The 25,326-nt window shown below is 52.1% G+C and overlaps 1 protein-coding gene across 1 annotated transcript in view; it reads left to right on the top strand.

The window, feature by feature from the left end:
- The window catches only part of LOC119957547 (ankyrin-1-like), a 299,752-nt gene that overhangs the window by 245,324 nt on the left and 29,102 nt on the right, over window positions 1-25,326 (top strand). The window contains exons 36-40 of the mRNA XM_038785694.1: window positions 100-184; window positions 6,828-6,902; window positions 8,232-8,363; window positions 9,382-9,525; window positions 23,035-23,548. Of these exons, the coding sequence (XP_038641622.1) occupies window positions 100-184; window positions 6,828-6,902; window positions 8,232-8,363; window positions 9,382-9,525; window positions 23,035-23,548 (950 nt within the window). The remainder of the gene's footprint in view (window positions 1-99; window positions 185-6,827; window positions 6,903-8,231; window positions 8,364-9,381; window positions 9,526-23,034; window positions 23,549-25,326) is intronic.

A 25,326-nucleotide genomic window follows, 5' to 3' on the forward strand; every position in this document is an offset into this window, starting at 1 on the left:
GCTGGCCTTGTGAGAGAGACGCCCGTGGGTATGAACTGGAATGGATACAGAAACGTTCGTTGCCCGCTGTATCTTCAAATTAGTTTTTTCTCCTGACAGGTAGAGGGCAGTGATGAGCGGCGGAGGAACCTAACCCCCTTGGCCCTGCGTGAACGATACAGTACTCTCAACGAGCCGGCCTTGGGTATGGAACTACCTTTTTCAATCTCATCTCGCCTCCTTAAAATGGAGGCCGCACTTAGTTTGGGACGTGTTGGGAATGAGCTCAGGCTCCAAGAATGGGGATGAAACACGGGAGAGATGTACAACAAGGGGCAGGATCAGTATCACCCAATCTACATCATTCTGCCTGCTGCCTCCCAAACTCCACCTACACTGGGAGCTTTGCAAAAAGCCCGGCTTTGATCTCTATCAAAACTCAATTATTCTATCTTCTAATGAGAATCAATAGTCCGGTCGATTGGAGGTGTCAAAAATGCAACTTTCATTGCGAATTATTTGCCTTAATTCACTTGCATAACATAGAACATAGAACAGTACAGCACAGAACAGACCCTTCGGCCCTCAATGTTGTGCCGAGCCATGATCACCCTACTCAAACCCACGTATCCACCCTATACCCAGTAACCCAACAACCCCCCCCCCCCCTTAACCTTACTTTTATTAGGACACTACGGGCAATTTATCATGGCCAATCCACCTAACCTGCACATCTTTGGACTGTGGGAGGAAACCGGAGCACCCGGAGGAAACCCACGCACACAGGGGGAGGACGTGCAAACTCCACACAGACAGTGACCCAAGCCGGGAATCGAACCTGGGACCCTGGAGCTGTGAAGCATTTATGCTAACCACCATGCTACCCTGCTGCCCCCCTTTAACAACTGAATCAAAAACATAGATCGAGATTATACATAAACTGGTCAGAACATAGCGTAAAACGTTTAACGTAAAGCACAAAAGTATAAAGAAATTACTTTAAAACAAAGTAAATCGATAGATGGTTCAAAATTTCATGAAAACATAAATCCGGAACAACCCCTTAACCACGAGGTCTTACTTTTAAGGAAATTCTTATCTCTGGTCTAATCCCTCATTTACTCTCATTGGTTTTTAATTCTCAGACGACCCCCCCCCCGATTTGTTCAAATAGATTTGTCACTTGGAGGGTGATTTGCCAATCAAACATTGATCATTACCGAAGATTTACTGATGTCCATCAAAATTAATTCAATGTTCACGTGCACCACCTTTATGAGAATAAGATTCTCACGTCATGGCAAGCTTGCTGTAGCTAATTATTTGATATATTCTTATTGCTAAATGCACTAGAATACAATGGTTGTTCACTATATGAAACATTTTATGAAACAATGTCTAAATTTCTGTATACATGGCACCAAAGTTCAAAACTTTATTCAAACAGTGACTATACTTTTGTAGCCAGGGTGTTGTATCTTCGGATTGTGAAGTTTTATTCAATTTACCGGTTGTTCTTGAGACATTGTTGAAACTCAGTAGAAATTCAAAACTTGTCAGGTGCAAATAAGAATTGTTTTATTTGAAGTTCATTGGTACAACTTGAATTTCATTTAAAAGGTAGTTTGTAGACAATTTGATTTTCTTCAAAGAATCACAGGAATTATCTTCTGAGACAATAGCCTGAACACAACTTTAAAAGTCAAAGGCTGAAGTCAAAGTATGAAAATGAAATAGGAGTACAGAACTCTTTTCTAATTCTCTTCCTTTACTTTCTCTCTCTCTCTCTTTGTCTCTTTCTGTCTCTTTCTCTCTGTCTCTTTCTTCCTTTCTTTCTGTCTCTTTCTGTCTAAAATGGTGGCCAAATCATCCATGGATATACTATTTCATATCTGTCTTAAGCGATCCGATCACACCCCAATATAATCCTAATTGGTTTAAGCTATATTCAAAACACATTTGATTTGATAACAAGCCGTCCATCCTCCCAATGCAACGCCACTTCCAATTGTTGCTTATCTGCAACAATGGAGACGTTATGTCATCTCATCATACTATAATTCCGAAAATATAATTGAAACTGTTTTTTGACACAGTCTAAAATGTTTCGGCTTGCATACGTTATGGAATGTGGTTCAGGCTGTTATCACAAGTGGCCAGAAATCAGAACAATGGAGCCTTTAATTATTCCATCTTATTGCCAACGAAATTCAGCCATGCCCTTGGAAAAATGTGATGTTTTTATCAGTGGTTCTGTGTTTCCCAAACTCATGTCTGAGTTTGGAAATTGTATGTTTCTTTCATTTTAAAACTGGGATTTAATATTTATGCTTTAAACAGCTTTTTAACCTATATTAAGTGTATTTAAAATACCTGACTTCTACACAGGGTGTTTTGAATAGTGCTGTTCTCTAGCTATAATAATAATCTTTATTGTCACAAGTAAGTTTACATTGCAATGAAGTTATTGTGAAAAGCCCCTAGTCGCCACACTCCGGCGCCTGTTCGGGTACACAGAGGGAGAATTCAGAATGTCCAATTCACCCAACAAGCACGTCTTTCGAGACCTGTGGGAGAAAACCGGAGCACCCGGAGGAAACCCATGCGGACACTGGGAGAACGTGCAGACTCCGCACAGACAGTGACCCAAGCCAGGAACCGAACCTGGGTCCCTGAAGCTGTGAAGCAACAGTGCTAACCACTATGCTACCTCAGTGCACTCAATCAATCCTCAAAGGTATCAAATAAATCAATGAATCAATAATCTATCAGTTTCTTAATTTACGCACACTCTTGTCCATCCTCTTCATTTACCACCTTCTGTCCATCTCTTGCAAATGTCTGAGACAACAGCAGATTCCTGCGGACGCTGGAATGTGAAACAAAAACAGAAAACGCTGGGCAACCTCAGCAGGTCTGACCGCATCTGCAGAGAGAGAAGGGAGCCCACGTTTCGAGTTTGGATGGCTCTGGACTCGGAATGACAGCTTTGCCTCGAGACGTGAGCTCTATCCTCTCTCCACAAATGCTGGCAGACCTGCTGAGATTGCCCAGCATTTTCTCTTTTACTTCCAAATCACACCCTCTCTCCTACCCCCCGACTTTCTCCTCTCTCAGTCTCTCTCTCTCTCTCATTCCTAAAGCTGGATATTAAACATTCCCTCCGCAACAGATGTGGAATTTTTTGTTTCCATGTATGTGTAAAATAAATGAAGGAATCTCTCACCATGTGACAGCAGGCTCAGGGAAGGTGTTGCGCTTTACATAAGAACTAGGAGCAGGAGTCGGCCATCTTGCCCCTCGAGCCTGCTCCGCCATTCAATTAGATCATGGCTGATCTTTTGTGGACTCAGCTCCACTTTCCAGCCCGAACACCATAACCCTTTATTCTTCAAAAAAACTATCTACCTTTCCCTTGAAAACATTTAATGAAGGAGCCTCAACTGCTTCGCTGGGCAAGGAATTCCATAGATTCACAACCCTTTGTGTGAAGAAGTTCCTCCTAAACTCAGTCCTAAATCTTAGACTTAGAACAGTACAGCACAGAACAGGACCTTCGGCCCTCGATGTTGTGCCGAGCAATGATCACCCTACTCAAACCCACGTATCCACCCTAGACCCGAAACCCAACAACCCCCCCCCCCCCCCCCAACCTTACTTTTTTAAGGACACTACGGGCAATTTATCATGGCCAATCCACCTAACCCGCACAACTTTGGATTGTGGGAGGAAACCGGAGCACCCGGAGGAAACCCACGCACACACGGGGAGAACGTGCACACTCCGCACAGACAGTGACCCAGCCGGGAATCGAACCTGGGACCCTGGAGCTGTGAAGCATTTATGCTAACCACCATGCTACCGTGCTGCCCTAAGGGGAAATCTACTTCCCCTTACTTTGAGGCTATGCCCCCTAGTTCTGCTTTCACCCGCCAGTGGAAACAACCTGCCCGCATCTATCCTGTCTATTCCCTTCATAATTTTAAATGTTTCTATAAGATCCCCCCGCACCCTTTGAAATTCCAATGAGTACAGTCCCAGTCTACTCAACCTCTCCTCGTAATCCAACCCCTTCAGCTCTGGGATTAACCTAGTGAATCTCCTCTGCACACCCTCCAGCGCCAGTACGTCCTTTCTCAGGTAAGGAGACCAAAACTGAACACAATACTCCAGGTGTGGCCTCACTAACACCTTATACAATTGCAACATAACCTCCCTAGTCTTAAACTCCATCCCTCTAGCAATGAAGGACAAAACTCCATTCGCCTTCTTAATCACCTGTAAACCAACTTTTTTGCGACTCATGCACCAGGACATCCAGCTCCCTCTGCACGTCAGCATGTTTTAATATTTTATCATTTAAATAATAATCTCTTTTGCTGTTATTCCTACCAAAATGGATAACCTCACATTTGTCAATGAAAGGAAAGGTCTCTGTTTCACTCATTCTGGATGGTGGTTCCTTTATCAAAGCTCTAAAATGGTCGCGGTTCACCAGAATTAACCCAGCACTGTGACTCTGTAGTCCCTGAACAACGTAAGCCAAACGTTCGACCGATTGAATGCAGACCGATTGGCCGAGAGGCTGAGTTAACCACGCCTCTATCAACGAGGTATAAATGCTCAGAAGCCTGACGATCGTCCCTTTCCACTGTAGACGATCGCCAGGCTGTGTTCTAATTAATTAAAGCCTGACATTGGTAAATCACTCGCCTCGCGTGCAATTGATGGTGCATCAATTTAATTAACTACAACTTTGAAGATGGAGTTCCGCATCAAGCCCGAATGCCTCCGCATCAGCCCGCAAACGCTGAACTCTACAGAACTTTTCAAACTCTGGCTGACTTGCCTCGAAGGGTTCCTGGCATCTACAACCACCCCCCCCCACCGGGGCACAGAAGCTGCACGTCCTCCACTCCAGCGTGGGTATTGCCGCTTACTCAATAATCGAAGACGAAACAGATTATGATGACGCTATACGAAAGCTAAAAGGACAATTCCTCAAACCGATCAACAGGGTTTTCGCTCGACATCTGCTGGCCACCAGAAAGCAGGTCCCCGGTGAGTCTCTAGACCAATACGCCCGGGCCCTCTGTGCCCTGGGGAGAGGTTGCGCCTGTGAAGCGGTGTCCGCTACAGAGCACATGGAGCTACTCGTCAGAGACGCTTACGTGGCTGGGATGCTGTCCCCCGTGATCCGCCAGCGGATGCTGGAAAGAGACGAACTCAGTTTAACGGAGACACTGACTCTCTCCGCCTCCCTGGAGGTCGCAGATCAAAGCGCGCGCACCTATGACCCTGGCCAGGCCGCCTCCTGGCACGCTTCCCACCAGCTACCCACCGCTCCCGGCCTCCCTCAGGCTTGTGCCGCGGGGCGACCCGATAAATCCGCGGGGCCCCGCTGCTACTTTTGTGGGTACGCTAAGCACCCTCGCTCGCGCTGCCCAGCCCGCTCCGCCCTCTGTAAGAGCTGCGGGAAGAAGGGCCACTACTCCACGGTCTGCCAGGCCAAAACGCTGGCTGCAGCGCTTCTGGAAGCTGCACAGCACTCTCCCCCCCGCCCCCAGGCCTCTGCAAACGGCCTGTGTGCCTCTCTCTCTCCCCCAGGGCCGCCCCAGCTGCTCCCGACTCGCGCCCCGCCGGCCGACATGCGCACCTCCCCGGCCCCTCCAGGCCTCTGCCTGCCCGCCGCGCACGTTTCCCCCCCCCCGCCCCCGGGCCCCGGCGCCCGACCGGCTCGCCTCTCCGGGCCTCCCCGGTCCCTGCCTGCCCGCAGCGCGACTCGGCTCCCCCCCGCCCCCGGCCCCCCGCACCCGGCCCGCGCGCCTTACCTCCGCCCACAGCTGATGCACCTAACCGGCGTCCTGGAGCCGGCTTCCGCATCCCCGCAGCTGATGCACCTAGCCGGCGTCTTGGAGTCGGCTTCCGCATCCCCACAGCTGATGCCGGTCACTCACCTCTTGGAGCCGGCCTGCGCGCCTCTCCGCTCACAGCGCCGGCAACGCTAGCTCCGCCTCCAGCGGCCACGAGGGCTTCCTGGGCGCACGGTCTCCCTCCGGGACCTGGCACCCGCCGGCGTGCAGCCCCCCCCCACCACAGACCCCCCCTCCCCTTTTTCACCCCAGCACCCCACTCAGCTTCCCCATCCCTCATCCATGGCGTCTCCACGGCCAGCTCAGGTGACGGAGACTACTCGAGGTCTATCGCTCCCGGACTCCAGGACATCAGCAGGACCATCAGCCGATCCGACGACACCTCCTCCACTACGGCGCTCGGCCAGGACGTCAAGGACCACCAAGCGACTGATCGAATCCATCTAGAGTTCTACGGTCCCATGGACTTCCTTTTGTAAATATTGTTATGTCTGGGCCAGTGGCAAGCCCCCAAATTCGACAAGGGTACGGAGAGAAAATTATTCTCCCGACGGCTACTCATATCATCAGTTCTTCCCCCCCCCCCCCCCCCCGGGTCTCGTTCACACCCCCCCTCCCGCCTTCCTTCTCCGTAAGGGGTGAATGTGATGATATGATCTGCATACTCGTCTGCCATTGGGCCAGAACGTCGGCTTACCATTGGCCCTGGTCGGTCATGTGCCTCTCGACCAATTGGCCGAGAGGCTGAGTTAACCACGCCTCTATCAACGAGGTATAAATGCTCAGAAGCCTGACGATCGTCCCTTTCCACTGTAGACGATCGCCAGGCTGTGTTCTAGTTAATTAAAGCCTGACATTGGTAAATCACTCGCCTCGCGTGCAATCGATGGTGCATCAACGGGTTTCTCTCCTGGGGAGGGGGATGTCTGGATTAGGAGGAAATGTTCTAACCCAGTGTGTTTGGAAATGTTGCAGCTTCTCTGAGCGCCCGAGAGCGTGCCGAAATGAAGATGTCCCTGATCAGCGAGCAACTCGGCCTAAGCTGGGCTGGTGAGTTCGTGTTCAAAACTTCCATTGCCCTTGCTTCTCAAGGCTTTCACTGATTTGTGCTTTTTCCTTCGTCTCAAACATATTGATCATGTTCTTGTGGAACGGATTGAGACGCTAGAGCGACTGAATCGCCAAATTCCCTTCCTTTACGGAGTTTTAGCATCGTGTCAAAATGCAGGATTACTTATCCAGCAAACTCTACTCATTCAGTCATTGCTGAGAATTGTCTAGTTTTCTTTCATTTAACTTTGTCCCCTCAAACCTAGTATATAGAATAGAATAGAATCCCTGTGGTGCAAAAGGAGGACATTCGGCCCACGCAGTCTGCACCGAACCTTGACTTACCCTGCAGGCTCATAACCTAACCTGCACATCCCTGGACACTAAGGGGCAATTTATCACGGCCAATCCGCCTACCCAAGACATCTTTGGGCAGTGGGAGTAAACCGGAGCACCCGGAGGAAACCCACGCTCACGCGGGGGAGAACGTGCAGACTCCGCACAGTGACCTGAAGCTGGAATCGAACCCGGGTCCCTGGCGCTGTGAGGCAGCAGTGATAACCACTGTGATAGAGAGGAGGTGGACAACTGGTGAGAATATCTCTGCTGTTTAGCTCAGGGTTGGCTCACATTTTCAAGAAGCAGTTAGATATAGCGTTGAGGGATCAAAGGCTATGGGGAGGAAGCAGGATTAGGCTATTGAGTTGGATGGTCAGCCATGATCGTGATGAATGGCGGAGCAGGCTCGAAGGCCCTGCTTCTATTTTCTATGTTTACTTGAGACTGACTTTCCCTCCAATGTGGACAGAATATTTTGCTTCAGTATTCACGAGAGAGAGGGACCTTGTTGCTCGCGAGAACAGCGTGTACCAGTTTAATACTCGAACAAGTTGATATTAAAAGGAGGATGTGCTGGAAATTTTGAAAAGCATCAGGATAGATAAGTCCCCTGGGCCAGACGGAATATACCCAAGGTTACTACGGGAAGCGAGGGGAGGAGATTGCGGCGCCGTTGGCGATGATCTTTGCGTCCTCACTCTCCACTGGAGTAGTATTGGATGATTTAAGGGAGGCGAATGTTGTTCCCCTGTTCAAGAAAGGGAATAGGGAAATCCCCGGGAATTACAGACCCGTCAGTCTTGCGTCTGTGGTGAGCAAAATATTGGAAAGGATTCTGAGAGATAGGATTCATGATTATTTTGCAAAACATAGTTTGATTAAAGAGAGTCAGCATGGCTTTGTGAGGGGCTTAGTGTGGTTGACCGGGGAACCTTTTCCCCCTCGAGGTTGTTGTAACTAACTGTCCGTATCTCCGCCTGTCCCTTGCAGAACTGGCAAGAGAACTCCAATTCTCCGTTGACGACATCAACAGGATCCGAGTGGAAAACCCCAACTCGTTGCTGGAGCAGAGTGCGGCCCTTCTCAATCTGTGGGCCAGCCACGAGGGAAAGAGAGCCAAAAGTAGGTACCGAATAAAGCCTCCGCCTGGGCTTAAAAAAAAAAAAAGACACGTGGGCAAATTCATTGAAGGGTTCGAGAGCAGAATTTAAAAGGGCCTTTTATTTCTGGGACGCAGTAAGAATGTGAAAGGGACGCCCAGCGAAAGCAGTCAATTGTGTGCGCGGAAAGGAACTGGGTAGATTTTCGGTTGGGACCTACCTGGGTGTGATTCAACATCGGTGTTGGCCGAGATGATCAAATACTCCGCAAGATCTCCGTGCATCTCTTGTTGGGGCCGGGATGGTAGAGGCGGGGCGGGCAGTGGTCCAGTGGAGGAGCCAGGGTTACTGTCTATAACAAACAGACCAGGGCTGAATGGTGGGGACTTCAGGAGGTTTGCTTGTCCACGTAAATATGGATGTAGAAAATACCCTAAAGAAACAGAGTGTCAAGAACAAGAGGCTTTTATATACGTGAGAATGCCATGTTCTGGGCCTCGCTTTTGGAAACGGGTGTCTGGTTTTACTTGGATTTTGTTATTGAATTGGAACAGTTAAAGGGGAATTCATTAAGGGTTATACAGAGATTACTGTAGCTGTGTGGGTATTTATGCATGTGATTGATAAAACTTCTTGCTGTGTATGTTTATACAAATGTTTACACAAAAGCACGTGTTCATCACTGAAGTGAGGGTAAATGAGAGTAAATAATTTGTTCTTATTTATTGAGGTGCTGTTCTGATGAGTAATTAGCAAATGAAAGAGTATTTGGTAGGGAGAAAGGGTTGGCAACGAGTACGAGGTTAGAACGTCAAGATGGAGCTTTTTAAAGTTTATAAACAATACCCAGATGTGGCCAATAAAGTGGGCCAGGGCCAGGCGGCTGAGGAGTGTGGACGAAGGAGCTGATAAGTCAGTGTGAAAATGAGAGGGTAAGCTTTTTCCAAATTCTCCGATCACTCTGGATCGGTGAGTATACCGTAAAGGAAGCGAGTCTTGTGATGTTTCCGTGCGCTGACCTGATGCTTCTGTCTTGTTAGTGGAAAGCTTACACTCTGCCTTGAAGAGCATTGACCGGAACGACATTGTGAGCATGCTGGAGGGCTCCAGCCTGAACAGCCGCCCTCTGAAGGGGAATAGAAAGCACGCGGAAAGAGATCACAGCTTGTCTCCTGCCGTGAATGGTGAGCACAAACTCCATCACGTTTCTCTGCCCACTGTTTAGGGTCTCCCCCCCCCCCCCCCCCCCCTTCCCGGTTCTTCGCCAGTCCCGCATCCCCTGAAAGGCGGCAAAAGCATGGGGAACGCCGGCGCCAAGTGTGAGCGAAGGCCTTGAAACGGTTTCCCCCCCCCCCCAAACACTCCGGTGCCCGCAAACGGAACGCGTTTCCGTTCCTCCCCACACGGCGAAAGTGGGAACCACGTGTGAAGGGAAGGCAGGTTCCCAGCGGCCTCCATCCTACTTTGCAAGCTCGCCTCGCGCTACGGCCCTTCCAAGCGATGAGACACGGACAGAGTCCAAAGTCCTCGCCCTGGCTTGTCCATCGTGCATTCGAAGACCCAACTCTTCATCATGTGGGGGACGGGAGGGGGGGGGGGGGGGGGGGGGGTGGCATAAGTTCTGAAACTTCACTGTATTAAGGTAGTGGTTTGACAAATCAGAGAGAGGAGGCTTCATCGAGGAAGCAACAAGTTATTGTCGTGCTTTTAGAACCACCTTCAAGTAACGCCATGCTGGAATGAGATCCATCATCAATCTATTTTCCTCAAAGCTGCGCTTAACCAAATTCAGATAGCCGTATTTTTACTGACCAGTTAACAGCTGGTTCCAGGGGTTCCGAAAATAACTTGCAAGGTGGGGTGTCACTTTTATTTTGTGGAACACCCAGAGTGCGTTTGCAATTGGGACATTGTGGAAGGATCCCACATTTTGACTTTGTTACTGGAATGGTTTCATATGCCACACGAGATCGATTACCCGAGAGCACCAGGTGGGTTTAATGCTGGTAGTCAACAAGGGTATTAAATGGAGCAGGTCCAGATACTTCAATCGATGTAAGGGGTCACGATAACCCCCCCCCCCCTCCCCCGCACGCCTCCTCCTGTCCCAAAGCAATCGCACCGTCAAGCAGCCAGCAATAACCTTTGTGTCTCTAGCCAAGTCCTTCTTGTTCCGCGCTCTTCAAACATTTTCTTCTGCTCGTCCGCTGTGTACTTCCTGTGCCAAAGGTGAAACTACTCGAGCTTTCTGTCACCTCTCGACCTCTGACCTCTGACGATACCTGACTTTGTGCCGCATCCTGCAGCGCATGTCCACCGTCCTCCATCTCGGCATCTCCAATCGGATCGTATTTTCCGAGGGGAATTAATTATGGAATGCCCGATTAGACTCCCGATTTGGGTGGGGGGTGGGGGGGGGGGGGGGGGGGGGGGGCAGAATAGGGAACGCCCGCCGCTGCTGTTTGTGGCTTTTGGCAAACCGTAAAGCGGCCTAAATATTTCACAATTCCCTTGGCCTGTTCCTACGTGGAGCCTCTAATGACGCCGACACTCGCGTTCGTATCGAGCCTCGTCACCTTGACCTGTCCTCAAAGTCGTTCACTTGAATGGATTACTTCGGAGGGTCCCCGGCCGTCACCTCGGCCGGTACAAATCCACCAAGGGTCAGGGATTCCCCGAGAGAGCGAGCGGACAGCTTGAGCTGGAGACCCCTCCATTCATCAGAGCTGAGACGGCGGCAACCTCCTTCAAATCCACTCCCGTCAGTGCATGATTTCAGACACCACCTCACCCCGTTTTAACATTTTCCCCCCACACAGCTGCACCTGCACAAGGAAACGCTGCGGGAGGATTGCACGTCCCGCACAGAAAACTACAGCACTTTTCGGGGAGACCACTTGGAGAGGGTGTGAGGGTGAGGGAGGCAGTCCCAGAGATTAAGGGCGCGATTTAATGACCTCACCGCGCCTGACTCGGTGACGCGACGATGTCATTCAGTCTCGCGAGAGGGGGAGCCGTGATCAGGGCCGGCTCAAGGCACCGGCAACTCGGGCAGTCGTCCGGGGCGCCATGTGCTGGGGGGCGCCAGAGACTCGGGTCCCGCGCATGCGCAGTTGGGCCGGTACCAACCAGCGCATGCGCGGTGGCCGCCCTCCCCCAAGGCGCCCCCCCCCCCCCCGGTCCGCCCCCCCGCTCGGTCCGCTCCCCCCCTCGGTCCTCCCCGCCCGCCCCCCTCGGGTCCGCCCCCCCCCGTCGGGTCCGCCCCCCCCCCCCGTCGGGTCCGCGTCCCTCTCGGGTCCGCCCCCCCGCTCGGTCCGCTCCCCCCTCGGTCCTCCCCGCCCCCCCCCCTCGGGTCCGCCCCCCCCTCGGGTCCGCCCCCCCCTCGGCCCCCCCCTCGCCCCCCCCACCCCTCGGCCCCCCTGCTCGGCCCCGCCCCTCGGCCCCACCCCTCGGCCCCGCCCACCCCTCACCCCCCCCCCACCCCTCAGCCCCGCCCCCCCAAGGGCGCCGAAGTTCAGCTTGCCCGGGGCGCCAGCAACCCAAGGGCCGGCGCTGGCCGTGATGCTCGAAACTCCTCGCGAGGTTTAACGAGATGTCGGGATCTGGCAATCCAGATCAACATACTTCAGCGACCCGTTAGGCTCTGCCGCGTATTCTCCTGGGGCCCGGGAACTAACGGCCTTGCCTGGCAGATCTCACCAGAGTTCCCTTGGCAACTGTTCCACACAAACGTGGACCAGGCGTAATGGTAGCTGAGGGGGGGGGGGGGGGACTGTCCCAGGCACCGAGACACCCCCCGGATGGTCAGGCCCTGAGCCCACGTCTTAGCTGGCGGCCGGAACAACAGCCGATGCTGAGCAGGGGAGGGCCGGAATAGAGGACAGGCCAGATGTAGACAAGTAATGATCAATATAATGGAGGGTAGAGGAGCTGCCGGTGGTCGAGAGGGCCAAAGCCACTTGGGGATTGGAGCATGACACGGCATTTTGAATTTATTGTTGGGGGAATTGAACTTCAAGTATGTAAGGAGAGCAGTGATTATAGATTCCAATTAAACCTGTTGGACTTTAACCTCGGGCTGTGAGGCCTCTTTACTGTAACTTGGGAGGACGGGAGTCTGAGCAGGAACCCTTTGCAACAGCAAAGTCTGAGATAGTAAAAACGTAGGCGAGAGTTTGAGCAGCTGATTGATAATATTACTGAGCTCAGTATTGGGCAACGTCAATGATCGAGCATGGGAAGGGTTTTATTTCATCACACATCGAGCTGCCAACCACCAGTATTGTCAATACTGTGCCCATCCCTCTGTGTACACGGACTAGCTTGGTGCCTGCGTAACACTGCATGTTGAACAAGGCTCCATGTAGGCATGGGTCTGGGGAAATCCTTCAAAGTGTAAAGATTGAGACTTTATCAGAGCATCGTTCTTGTGCCCTGGATAAATCAGATGGAATTTAACATGCCAATCCCGTTTGATACAATGCATAACTTCCTGGGAAATACTGAAGGAGATGTCGCTCATTCAATGAGATTCCCGCTGGGCATTGCTTGCGTGTAACTGTGTTCCGCTTTACTAGAATCAGCTCATAGAAAGGGTCAGAATCTGGACTCACACTTTGCCAGATTGTCAGAGCCGCATGACACACGTTTCTCAAACAGGCAAGCCAGAGGAAGTGTTTGAAATTGTCAATTTGAAGATGAATCGAATTGACGCTTCCAGAAACTCCAATTGAACAGTCGTGAGTGGCTTGGGACTGCTCCCCCCTAGAATAGAACAGTGGTGTCAACTGTTCCAGTTCACCTGAAACCAGGTCAGCCCGTCCCCGTAGCAACAGCAAGGGGACACAAGGCTATTGGCAAACATCAAGGATAACCTTCGGTTGGCCTGGGAAGCACTGAAGGCGGTGGTCAGAGGGGAGCTGACCTCGATACGGGCCCAGGGGGAGAAGGTGGGCAGGGCAGAGACGGACCGACTGGTAAAGGAGATACTACAGATCGATAGGAGGTATGCGGAGATCCCAGAGGCAGGGCTTTTAAGGGAACAGCGGAGACTGCAGGCAGAGTTCGGCTTGTTAACCACAGGGAGGGCGGTGGAGCAGGTGAGAAAGGCGAGGGAGGCGATCTATGAGTATGGAGAGAAGGCCAGCAGAATGCTTGCACAGCAGCTTAGAAAGAGGGAGGCAGCCAGGGAGATGGGGAAAGTAAATGACGGAGATGGGAACCTGTTTGGAGATTCAGCAGGGGTGAATAAGGCATTTAGGGATTTCTACAGTAGGCTGTACAGGTCGGAACCCCCTACGGGGTCGGAGGGGATGAGGCACTTCTTGTGGGGGCTGAATTTCCCAAAGGTGCACGGGGAGCTGGTAGGAGGGTTGGGGGCCCCGATCGGGTTGGAAGAGATAGTGGAGGGTCTGAAGGCCATGCAGGCGGGTAAAGCCCCGGGGCCAGACGGGAACCCAGTGAAGTTTTATAAAAAGGTTCTCTAGGATATTGTGGCCGGTGTTGATGAGGATGTTCAATGAGGCGAGGGAAAGAGGGGTGCTGCCCCCGACGATGTCACAGGCCACGGTCTCGCTGATTCTGAAACGGGAGCCTCGAGAGGCAGGTCCAGGGTGGGGTGGAGCACAGAGTCTCGCTCTATGCAGACGACCTGCTTCTGTATGTATCGGATCCATTAGAGGGGATGGAAGAAATAATGAGGATTCGAGGGGAATTTGGCCGGTTTTTGGGGTATAAGCTAAATTTGGGGAAAAGTAAGATGTTTGCGGTCCAGGCAAGGGGGCAGGAGAGGCGATTGAGGGAGCTGCCGTTTAGATTAGTAGGGGGGAGCTTTACGTACCTAGGCATCCAAGCGGCACGGGAATGGGACCGGCTGTATGAATTAAATCTGGTCCTACTAGTAGACCAAATGAAGGACGTTTTTAAGAGATGGGGCCGCTCCTGTTGTCATTAGCTGGGAGGGTGCAGACGGTGAAGATGACATTCCTCCCGAGATTCCTGTTTGTGTTTCAATGTCTCCCCATCTTTATTCCGCGGTCCTTTTTTAAACGGGTCAGTAAAGTGATCACTGGCTTCGTCAGGGCGGGCAGGACCCCGCGGGTAAGGAAGGTAATGCCTGATTGGAGTCAGGGAGAGGGCGGGCTGGCGCTGCTAAATTTTAGTAACTATTACTGGGCGGCGAATATAGCCATGATCAGGAAGTGGGTGGTGGGGGAGGGGTCGGCATGGGAGCATATGGAGGCGGCTTCATGCAAGGGCACCCGTCTGGGGGCGTTGGTAACTGCGCCTCTGCCGTTCCCGCCGGCATGGTACTCCACCAGCCCCGTGGTGGTGGCGGCCCTAAGAGTCTGGGGCAATGGAGGAGACATGTGGGAGCAGAGGGAGCATCGGTCTGGTCCCCAATCTGTAATAATCACCGGTTTGCCCCGGGAAATATGGCTGGGGGGGGGGGGGGGGGGGGGGGGGGGGTCCGGATATGGCGGAGCATTGAGAGGATGGGGGATATGTTTATGGAGGGGAGCTTTCTGAGCATGAAGGCGCTGGAGGAGAAGTTTGGGTTGGCGAGGAGGAACAAATTCAGGTACCTCCAGGTGCGGGACTTCCTACCTAGTCAGTTGTCAACCTTCCCACTCCTACCACCAAGGGGGATTCAGGACAGGGTAGTTTCCAGAGGGTGGGTAGGAGAAGGGAGAGTCTCTGACATTTACAAGGAACTTATGGGGTCAGAGGAGACGCAGAACGAGGAGCTGAAGCAAAAGTGGGAGGAGGATCTGGGAGGAGAGATGGCGGATGGTCTCTGGCCAGACACGTTGAGTCAACGCGACCACAACATGTGCCAGGCTCAGCCTGATTCAGTTCAAGGTCGTTCACCGGGCCCACATGACAGTGGCCTGGATGAGCAGATTCTTTGTGGTAGAAGACAGGTTTGCAAAGTGTGCGGGAGGACCAGCGAACCATGTCCACATGTTCTGGACATGTCCGAAGCTTAGGGGATTTTGGCAGGGGTTTGCGGATGTCATGTCCACGGTGTTAAAAGCAAGGGTGGCACCGAGTTCAGAGGTGGCGATTTTTGGGGTGTTGGAAGACCCGGGAATCCAGGAGGAGAAAGAGGCAGACGTTCTGGCCTTTGCTTCCCTGGTAGCCCGGAGACGGATACTATTAGCTTGGAGGGACTCAAAGCCCCCGAAGTCGGAGACCTGGCTATCGGACATGGCTAGCTTTCTCTGTTTGGAGAAAATCAAGTTCACCTTTAGAGGGTCAATGTTAGGGTTTCCCCAGAGGCGGCAACCGTTCGTCAACTTCTTCGTGGAAAATTAATCGGCAGCAGAAAGGGGTGGGGGGGGGTTTAGTTTAGCTTAGAGCAGGGCGTTAATAAAGGTGGGACCTGCAAGGGAGGGAGACGGCTTTTGCACTATGTTTATAGTTTCATTTCCATTGTTTATTGTGTTGTTGTTATAATACCAAAAAATACCTCAATAAAATGTGTATGTAAGAAACAGGCTAACCTTCGGCGGGAGCTTTGAGTGTGAGGGACCGTGGTTGTCAAGCTGCCAAGACCCTTGGCACACACTGGCTCGGAGTGGCCGGTTAGTGCTGTGTGTGTCCGATTCCCTGCATGACAGTGGGAGTGGATCCCGTTTTCGGAGCCGCTCGTTGCATTGAGTGGAAAGAAGAAAGCCTTTTGGAATTCCAGATCCCGGAAAGTTAATAATGTCTCCAGGAGTTTCCTTCTCGCGCTCAATCCCCAGTGTCCATCGAACAGCGTTAGTTTGTGGAAAAATGCTTCATCTCCACGTTGACACTAATTATTGTGTCGTTTCGCATTCCACTGTCCATGAAGGAGTGAGGCATTTTTAATTGAATCCTCTCTCGGCAGTGCCGTATTAGTCAGGTCAGGGAGACATCACCTTGAGGACAACATTCGGTTTTATCAGACATGAGGCGATGACCTTGACTGAGGGACAGCCAATTGTTGAGCGTTGTTTCAGTGGGACTAGTGAGTCAGTAGCCGAGGCAGCTAGGTTGTGAGGTTTGGCATTGTCCAATGCAGGAAGCCCTTGATTGGTGTGAACCGGCCAATCAGGCGACTGACTCAGTCACATGTCATTATAAATCGCTCAATGCCTAATATCAGCTGTATGGATCTCTTCTCCTCGTCCATGATTCGTCCTTCCCGAGGCAATAAAGCTAGTCATTTCGAACAAGGGTCATCACTAACGATTGCCTCCACTTTAGAGAACAGATATTCCTCTCATAGTCTTGAGCTTTAATGAGCAACGAGAAGGTTGTAAACATTGAGACAAATCTCAGAACACAAAATATTCATCACATTAGCCCCAATAAGGAACACTTTAATACACTCTGCCCCTTCACACTGCCCTCACAGTAACTGTGTAAAGTCAGCTCTCTCTCTGGGTCAGTGTGGGCCCAGTTACAGTGTACACTCCCTTCACACTGCCCCCTTCACACTGCCCCCTTCACACTGCCCCCTTCACACTGCCCCCTTCACACTGCCCCCTTCACACTGCCCCCTTCACACTGCCCCCTTCACACTGCCCCCTTCACACTGTCCCCTTCACACTGCCCCCTTCACACTGCCCCCTTCACACTGCCCCCTTCACACTGCCCCCTTCACACTGTCCCCTTCACACTGCCCCCTTCACACTGCCCCCTTCACACTGCCCCCTTCACACTGCCCCCTTCACACTGTCCCCTTCACACTGCCCCCTTCACACTGCCCCCTTCACACTGCCCCCTTCACACTGCCCCCTTCACACTGTCCCCTTCACACTGCCCCCTTCACACTGCCCCCTTCACACTGCCCCCTTCACACTGCCCCCTTCACACTGCCCCCTTCACACTGCCCCCTTCACACTGCCCCCTTCACACTGTGTTCACAGTAACTGTGTAAAGTCAGCTCTCTCTCTGGGTCAGTGTGGGCCCAGTTACAGTGTACACTCCCTTCACACTGCCCCCTTCACACTGCCCCCTTCACACTGCCCCCTTCACACTGCCCTCACAGTAACTGTGTAAAGTCAGCTCTCTCTCTGGGTCAGTGTGGGCCCAGTTACAGTGTACACTCCCTTCACACTGCCCCCTTCACACTGCCCCCTTCACACTGCCCCCTTCACACTGCCCTCACAGTAACTGTGTAAAGTCAGCTCTCTCTCTGGATCAGTGTGGGACTGGGCCCAGTTACAGTGTACACTCCCTTCACACTGCCCCCTTCACACTGCCCCCTTCACACTGCCCCCTTCACACTGCCCCCTTCACACTGCCCCCTTCACACTGCCCTCACAGTAACTGTGTAAAGTCAGCTCTCTCTCTGGGTCAGTGAGGCTTGGGCCCAGTTACAGTGTACACTCCCTTCACACTGCCCCCTTCACACTGCCCCCTTCACACTGCCCCCTTCACACTGTGTTCACAGTAACTGTGTAAAGTCAGCTCTCTCTCTGGATCAGTGAGGCTTGGGCCCAGTTACAGTGTACACTCCCTTCACACTGCCCCCTTCACACTGCCCCCTTCACACTGCCCCCTTCACACTGTGTTCACAGTAACTGTGTAAAGTCAGCTCTCTCTCTGGATCAGTGCGGGCCCAGTTACAGTGTACACTCCCTTCACACTGCCCCCTTCACACTGCCCCCTTCACACTGCGTTCACAGTAACTGTGTAAAGTCAGCTCTCTCTCTGGATCAGTGTGGGCCCAGTTACAGTGTACACTCCCTTCACACCTCTGTCACCTTTGACCTCTGTACATGGAGCAATGCGATGAACCTGGTGTCACCAGCACCTGTCAGATTGAAGCATTTTGCCAGATTGATGAATGATGTGGACTGAGAACGCCCAAGTTGCCAGGACGGTAGCTGATGGTGGCCAACACGACGATCCGGCCATGTTTATTGTGAGCTGTGAACCATGCGGACGGTGAATGGAGATTCAGTCTGCTTGCTGCACAGGTTTATTTTCTGTGTGTCATTGAGTGAGTGGCGTGTGACTCCAGCTAACTTTGACACAGCAGGGGGCAGTGTAGACGTGTTTCAAAAAAAACGCTGGCTGCTGCAAACTATCGCTGTGGATTAAGTATGTGCAAGATTTGATTGCGAATTCAGAAATGGATTGAAATTATTCAGTTACCTGGCTGTACAGGGAAGCTAGGCATCCATTGTAGGATCTCCCACACTTCGTGACCAACCCAAATCTTTCCTCTTCCCCCCCCCCCACTTATATTGTTAGCTTTTTTTTTAACCAACCTTTTCTCGAGGCCTGTGTTACTCTATATGCTTGTGGTGCTGCCAATTCCAGTGAATTCCCTGCTAAAGAGGAGGTGTAAACTCTGTGCCAGGAATATCCCGTGGCATCAAATTGCCGAGCCTGAGAGCTCTGAGCATCATGCCTGTCATGTCTGGGGTCGTATTTCCCATCACTGAAGTCCAGGATGTCGTGTGTCCAATTCAGCCCAGCCCAGTCCAAAGATGTGCGGGTGAAAGGTAGATTGGCCGTGCTAAATTGCCCTCCGTGCCCAAAAAGGTGAGGCGGGGTTACGGGGATAGGTTGTGATGAGCCATCAATTGCACAAGAGACGAGTTGCTGTACAAAAGTTAGGCTTTAATAAGCTAGAACTTAGCCCTGCGGTCGACTACAATAAAATGGACGACTGCTGGGCGTTCTGACTATTTATACCTCGGTATGGAGGCGTGGTTAACTCAGCCTCTCGGCCAATCGGAGAGCCGTCACATGACTAGTCTCAACCAATCGGTCGAGAGGCACATGACCGACCAGGGCCAATGGTAAGCCGGTGTTCTGCACCAATGGCAGACAGCTATGCAAATCATATCACCACAGGTTGGAAGCGTGGGCTTAAGTCCTGTGCTCTTTCCAAGGGCCGGCGGCGCAGACTCGATGGGCCAAATGGCCTCCTTCTGCAAATTCTGCGATCTATGACAACCACCTGAGCAAGGAGAGCGTTTTTTTTTCTGAGGGAGAAAGATATACTTGCATGTCTCAGGGGACATGATAGCTGTACTAATTTGTAGCTGGAGTTATCATAATGGGGAGTGTCCCCTAACGAGCGTGCCCTCTGACCCTCCCACTCTGGCATCTTTTGCATCCCTGACCTCTCGGGGATGAATCCTGTGAACCCCCGCTTTCTGCCACAGTGCCTCGCGACTCTGACTCGGTGTAGCTCAGTCCCCATTCAATTGTCTCTCTGTGGAATCTTGTCAAAGGTCAGTTGGAAATCAAGATAGGTCACCTTCCCCTTGACGCGCCTTCAAAGAATTTAATGAGCTTGCTCCAGTGGGAAATGCTCTGGAGACCCAGGTTTTAATCGCGCCACTGCACGGTGAAATTCCAATTAAAGTCTGAAAAAAATCTTGAATTAAATGTCTGACGATGACCACGAAATCGTCGTTGATCGTCGTTAAAAACCCATCTGGTTCGCTAATGTCCTTCAGGGAAGGAAATCTGCCGTCCTTACCCGATCTGGCCGACATGTGACTCCAGACCCACACAGCAATGGGGTTGATTCTTAAATGCCCCTTCAAGTCGGGATGGGTGGGACAGCACGGTGGCGGAGTGGTTAGCACTGCTGCCTCACGGCGCCGTAGTCCCAGGTTCGATCCCGGCCCTGGGTCACTGTCCGTGTGGAGTTTGCACATTCTCCCCGTGTCTGCATGGGTCCCACCCCCACAACCCAAAGATGTGCAGGGTAGGTGGATTGGCTACGCTAAATTGGCCCTTAATTTGAAACAATTAATTGGGTACGCTAAAGGTTTTTTTAAAAGTAGGGATGGGCAATAAAGGCAGGCACAGTCAGCACCATCTACGACCCATAAACAAATAAGAAAAATAGAAATCAGCGGAGAAATGTGTCACGTAATATCCAACAGCGCTCTGTACATATTGAAGCATAAAATACCCTGAACGGCATTGACAAGTTGGATGTTGAACAGGTGAGGGTGCGTCCAGAAAGAGGGGACACAGTTTTTAAGATGAGGGGCCTGATGGGACGGAGATGAGGAGAATTGTTTTCTCGGCGAGGGGCGTGCGACCTTTGAACTCTCTGCCTCAGAAGGCAGTGGGGGGAGCGGGGTGGCTGAATATTCTCAAGGCAGAGGTAGATAGATTCTTGTTGGGGCTGCGTTATTGGGGGAACGTGGAGCTCCACACAAACATATCAGCCGCCATTTTGTTGTATGACGGAGGAGGCGCGAAAGGGGGGGGGGGGGCTGAATGGCCGACCTCTGACCCTAGTCGGCGTGTTGATCCGCACACACTGGGCGCAGCAACTTAATGGGCAGAAATTGCAAGGTCGACAGCGGGGTCAGTTAAAACTGCCCGCATTACGGGCCCAAGATTCATTCGGCCTTCCTTCCTGGCAATGCATGTGGTTCTTCAGCTTAACTGGCATTCCTGCTGTTTCCAAAACCCTGGAACTCCGAGGCAATGAGCTGTGTTCCTCTGAAGCCACGTCCATGGGGAAAGCTGTGTCTTGACGTGTTTGCTTGTTGACCTGTTTTCTCTCTCAGAGGATGGAATGATTATATTTTACCAGCTTTGCGAGCTGTTCATCCCGGCAGCATTTGGGACGATAGACGCCACCCATTCGGAAAGTTACCCTCTCCGTGACCAGGCCAAATAAAAACGGGTTCGCCATTTTGCTGGTGTCTGGGAACTTGGCGGGGCGGGGGGAGGGGCTCGTTCAATTTCGTTGCCATGGAAATTTTCCTTCAACCCACGGGGGTACATTTGAAGAATTGTGTCAGCATTTCTAAATATGCGATCCTGTCAATTTTCCGCCCCTTCGCCTTATATTGTCGATGATTGACCAGGGTCCTTGATCAACACTAAACTCCAGCAGAATTGCCGATCCTTTTCCAAAGGCCTCGCGTGCCTGGCGCGCTGATTAAGGTAATGGGCATGCTGGGAAACGAACCCCAAGGCGTCTTATTGCCACTTTCATTGGGAATCCGAACTCCCAACGATTCTGAATCTGAACTGCAGGTCGATTGGGCCACGGAAAACCATTTTTTTCCCCCACCTGCGGGGCGACGCGGTGGTTAGCACTGCTGCCTCACGGCGCTGAGGACCCGGGTTCGATCCCGGCCCCGGGTCACCGACCGCGTGGAGTTTGCACATTCTCCCCCCATGTCTGCCTGGGTCTCGCTCCCACAACCCAAAGAAATGTGCCGGATAGGTGGATTGGCCACGCGAAATTGCCCCGTAATTGGGGGAGAAAAAAATTTGAATTTGAAAATAAAAGTTTCCCCCACCTGCGGGACTATCTTTGGGCTTTATTCCCGAACATTCCTCGTGTCCAGTTACCCCACACAAGCAGCCGCATCGAGGACCTGCACATTCCGAAATTAGGCAAGCAATTTCTCAAATTAATCCTTTTCAGTCAATGAGCGATCAACAGCTCTCTGCATCTCTGTACACCGGCTGAAAAAAAGCTCCATCCAGCAGCGGGGATGTAGCCGTTTAATATTCAGCGGGGGCATTAACGATGACCAATGTGATGAACCCCGCCAGAGGATTGAATGGGGGGGGGGGGGGGGGGGGGGGGGCACCAGGAATCCCAGTGGAGCTGCTGTGGATAAAACATGGCGGCCATTTTAATAGCCAAACAGGCGAGGGGAGAGCTGGAGTTCAAAGTTGAATCTGAAGAGCCAGACGCGAGCAAACCGTCTGTAATGGTCAGGAGATTAAAGCGGAGAGAGATTGATGTGAATTCCTGAGGCACAAGCTTGCATGGCGACCAATGACGGTGAGGTCCAGAGCAGGGACAGGGCTCCGATTCTCAATGGAGTTGCTTTCCACAACTCCATTCGTGATTGGATGAGCTCGGGGTGTGTCAGGTGCCAGATTAGAGAGATGGGGAAGGGGCGGGATGGAATTTCCCAGCAGTGGTGACCTGACGGTCAGAAGACTTGGTTCAGGGAAGGGTCAGCAAGAATCGTGGAAGTATAATCCCACTTGGCTGCCAATCCAGCCAGCCCCCCCTTCACGGGCATTACCCATTGATGAGCCATCAATTGCACGAGAGACGAGTTGCTTTAATAAACTAGAACTTAGCCCTGCGGTTGTCTACAATAAAATGGACGACCGCCGGGCGTTTGACTATTTATACCTCGGCAAGGAGGCGTGGTTAACTCAGCCTGACCAATCGGTCAAGAGGCACATGACCGGCCAGGGCCAATGGTAAGCCGGTGTTCTGCCCCAATGGCAGACAGGTATGCAAATCATATCACCACACCCATGAGATTGTGGTTCATCTCCCCAGGGCCTGATTGTTACTGCTTTGCCATTTCCCAATCAACGCTGCTCTGTAAATCCTCCTTCAACGCCATGTCCCCTTGACAACGGTACAAATGATCCACTTTGACATTCACCCCTGTGCCGGGAGAGAAACGATGATTGTAAACACCGAATTCGCTGACCAGATCAATTCACGGCAACGCGTTTCTGCTGACCATTAAAGCTGAAACCTTGTCGAATGGTCAATTTGTTGCCCAAAGATAGACCTGCAGAATTCAACACCTTCCACATCTCCCAATGAAACCGATTGGTTTAATGAAGCCTGGTGGTGTCGGAGGTTGCTGATGGTCCACCTCCCCTCTTTTTTCCCCCTCTCCCTGTGTCATGGTTTAATGCAGCTATGGCTTGTGTCGATGTGCTCTGTGTTGCTTGTATAGGTTTCACCCCAGTGCAGGATGAGATGCTTTCGCCTGCTTCGCTGCATTATACGATGCCATCGCCGCTTCAGGCTGACCAGTTCTGGAGTGACATCCCCATCGCACGCGCTGACAACGATTCCCTGATGGAGGTGTCAGAGGTCAACGTTTGGTCGTCTGCGGGGATGCCGCCCCTTGTTATCCCCGAAGACTCCTCCCTGGACTACAGCAAGGCGGATGAATCCCTCCCCGCCGAAGGATTGAGTTCTTTGAACCTCACCGAGGAGGACACGGTGGACTCGGACGCCTTCAACGGCCTGGTCGACTTGCTCGACAGCGAGGGGGCTCAGAGGTCAGAGGGCAAAGCTGGGATGACAGGAGGCGAGAGTCCGGCCAAGCCGGCCCCGGATCTGAGTTCCCAGAATGGCCTTTCTGTCGTGGCAGGGAAAGCGAAGACGCGGGATGGATGGATGGGATCGCCCATCCTGCGGAGGAAGGTCACCGACTCCAAGTGGCTGGAGCAGAATGTGGACAGGTAAATGGGAAACTGGTTTGAGGCATACTGAAATGTGCAAGGGAAGTTCCGGCAATGGATGTGAGGGGGGACACCAATGTGCAGCCGAATGCAATCGGGAGGATTTGGAGAGCGTGTAAACTTGCTGCCAATTCCATAATGTTGAGTCCTTTACGTTCCCGCCTCCCGTAACGTTGGCTTGCGTCCCTGTCAAACTAGAGCATCTCAGTAAGTGGCACTGTCAGCATTATCAAAGCCAAGGCAGTTCAAGGAGTGGGCAGCACGGTAGCACAAGTGGTTAGCACTGTGGCTTCACGGCGCCAGGGTCCCAGGTTCGATTCCCCGCTGGGTCACTGTCTGTGCGGAGTCTGCACGTTCTCCCCGTGTGGGCGTGGGTTTCCTCCGGGTGCTCCGGTTTCCTCCCACAGTCCAAAGATGTGCAGGTTAGGTGGATTTGCCACGCTAAATTGCCCCTTAGTGTCCAAAACTTTGAGGAGGGGTTGTTGGGTTACGGGGATGGGGCGGAAGTGAGGGCTTAAGTGGGTCCGTGCAGACTAGATGGGCCGAATGGTCTTCTTCTGCACTGTATGTTCTATGTCTCAGTGTTGTCTTGACTAATACAGGAATAGGATGGGAATAGAGGGATACGGGCCCCGGAAGTGTGGATTAGATCGGGCGGGCAGCATGGTCGGCGCGGGCTTGGAGGGCCGAATGGCCTGTTCCTGTGCTGTACTATTCTTTGTTCTTTGAGACAAGCGGCTCGCTGGCTTCCCGGGGCGGGGTCTGGTACGTCGAGTGGGTAGAAACAGACCCTTTGGCCATCCCGTTGACTAGAATGGAGTGGACGTGCCCACCCATGGCAAGGCCTAGCCTGGCATGATTTGCCCATTTGGTATTGGAAATTCTCCTCTGCCTGGGCAGGCAAGGAACAAAGAAAAGTACAGCAGAGGAACAGGCCCTCCGGCCCTCCAAGCCTGTGCTGATCATGGTGCCCGAACTGAAAGTAATAACCTTCTGCCTTACTCGGTCTGTGTCCCTCTATTTCCTCTCTATTCATGAACCCATCCAGATGCCTCTTGAATGTTGCTCATGTGTCTGCTTCCACCACATCCTCTGGCAATGCATTCTGGGCACCCACCACTCTGTGTGAAAAACTAACCCCGCGCATCTCCCGTAAACTTTCCCCCCCTCACCTTGAACCTGTGTCCCCTTGTAATTGACACTTCCACCCTTGGAAGAAGTTTCTGACAATCCATCCTGTTTGTGTCTCCCATAGTTTTGTAGGCCTCTATCAGGTCTCCTCTCAGCCTCCGTCTTTCCAGGGAAAACAATCCGAGTTTCTTCAACCTCTCCTCATAGCCAACACCCTCGAAACCAGGCAACATCCTGGTGAACCCTCCCTGCCCTCTCTACAAAGCTTCCACGTCCTTCTGAGAATGTGGTGACCAGAACATAGAACAGCACAGTACAGGCCCTTCGGCCCACGATGTTGTGCCGACCATTTATCCTAATCTAAGATCAACCTAAGGTCCACCCCTTCAATTTACTGCTGTCCATGTGCCTGTCCAAGAGTCGCTTAAATGTCCCGAATGACTCTGACTCCATCACCTCTGCTGGCAGTGCATTCCACACACCCGCCACTCTCTGTGTAAAGAACCGACCTCTGACATCTCCCCTATACCTTCCCCCAATCACCTTAAAATTATGCCCCCCGCGTGACAGCCATTTCCCCCCTGGGGAAACGTCTCTGGCTATCCACTCTATCCATGCCTCTCATCACCTTGTACACCTCTATCAAG

Source organism: Scyliorhinus canicula, chromosome 26 (assembly GCF_902713615.1).
Source record: "Scyliorhinus canicula chromosome 26, sScyCan1.1, whole genome shotgun sequence".
In the NCBI taxonomy this organism is placed as follows: Eukaryota; Metazoa; Chordata; class Chondrichthyes; order Carcharhiniformes; family Scyliorhinidae; genus Scyliorhinus; species Scyliorhinus canicula.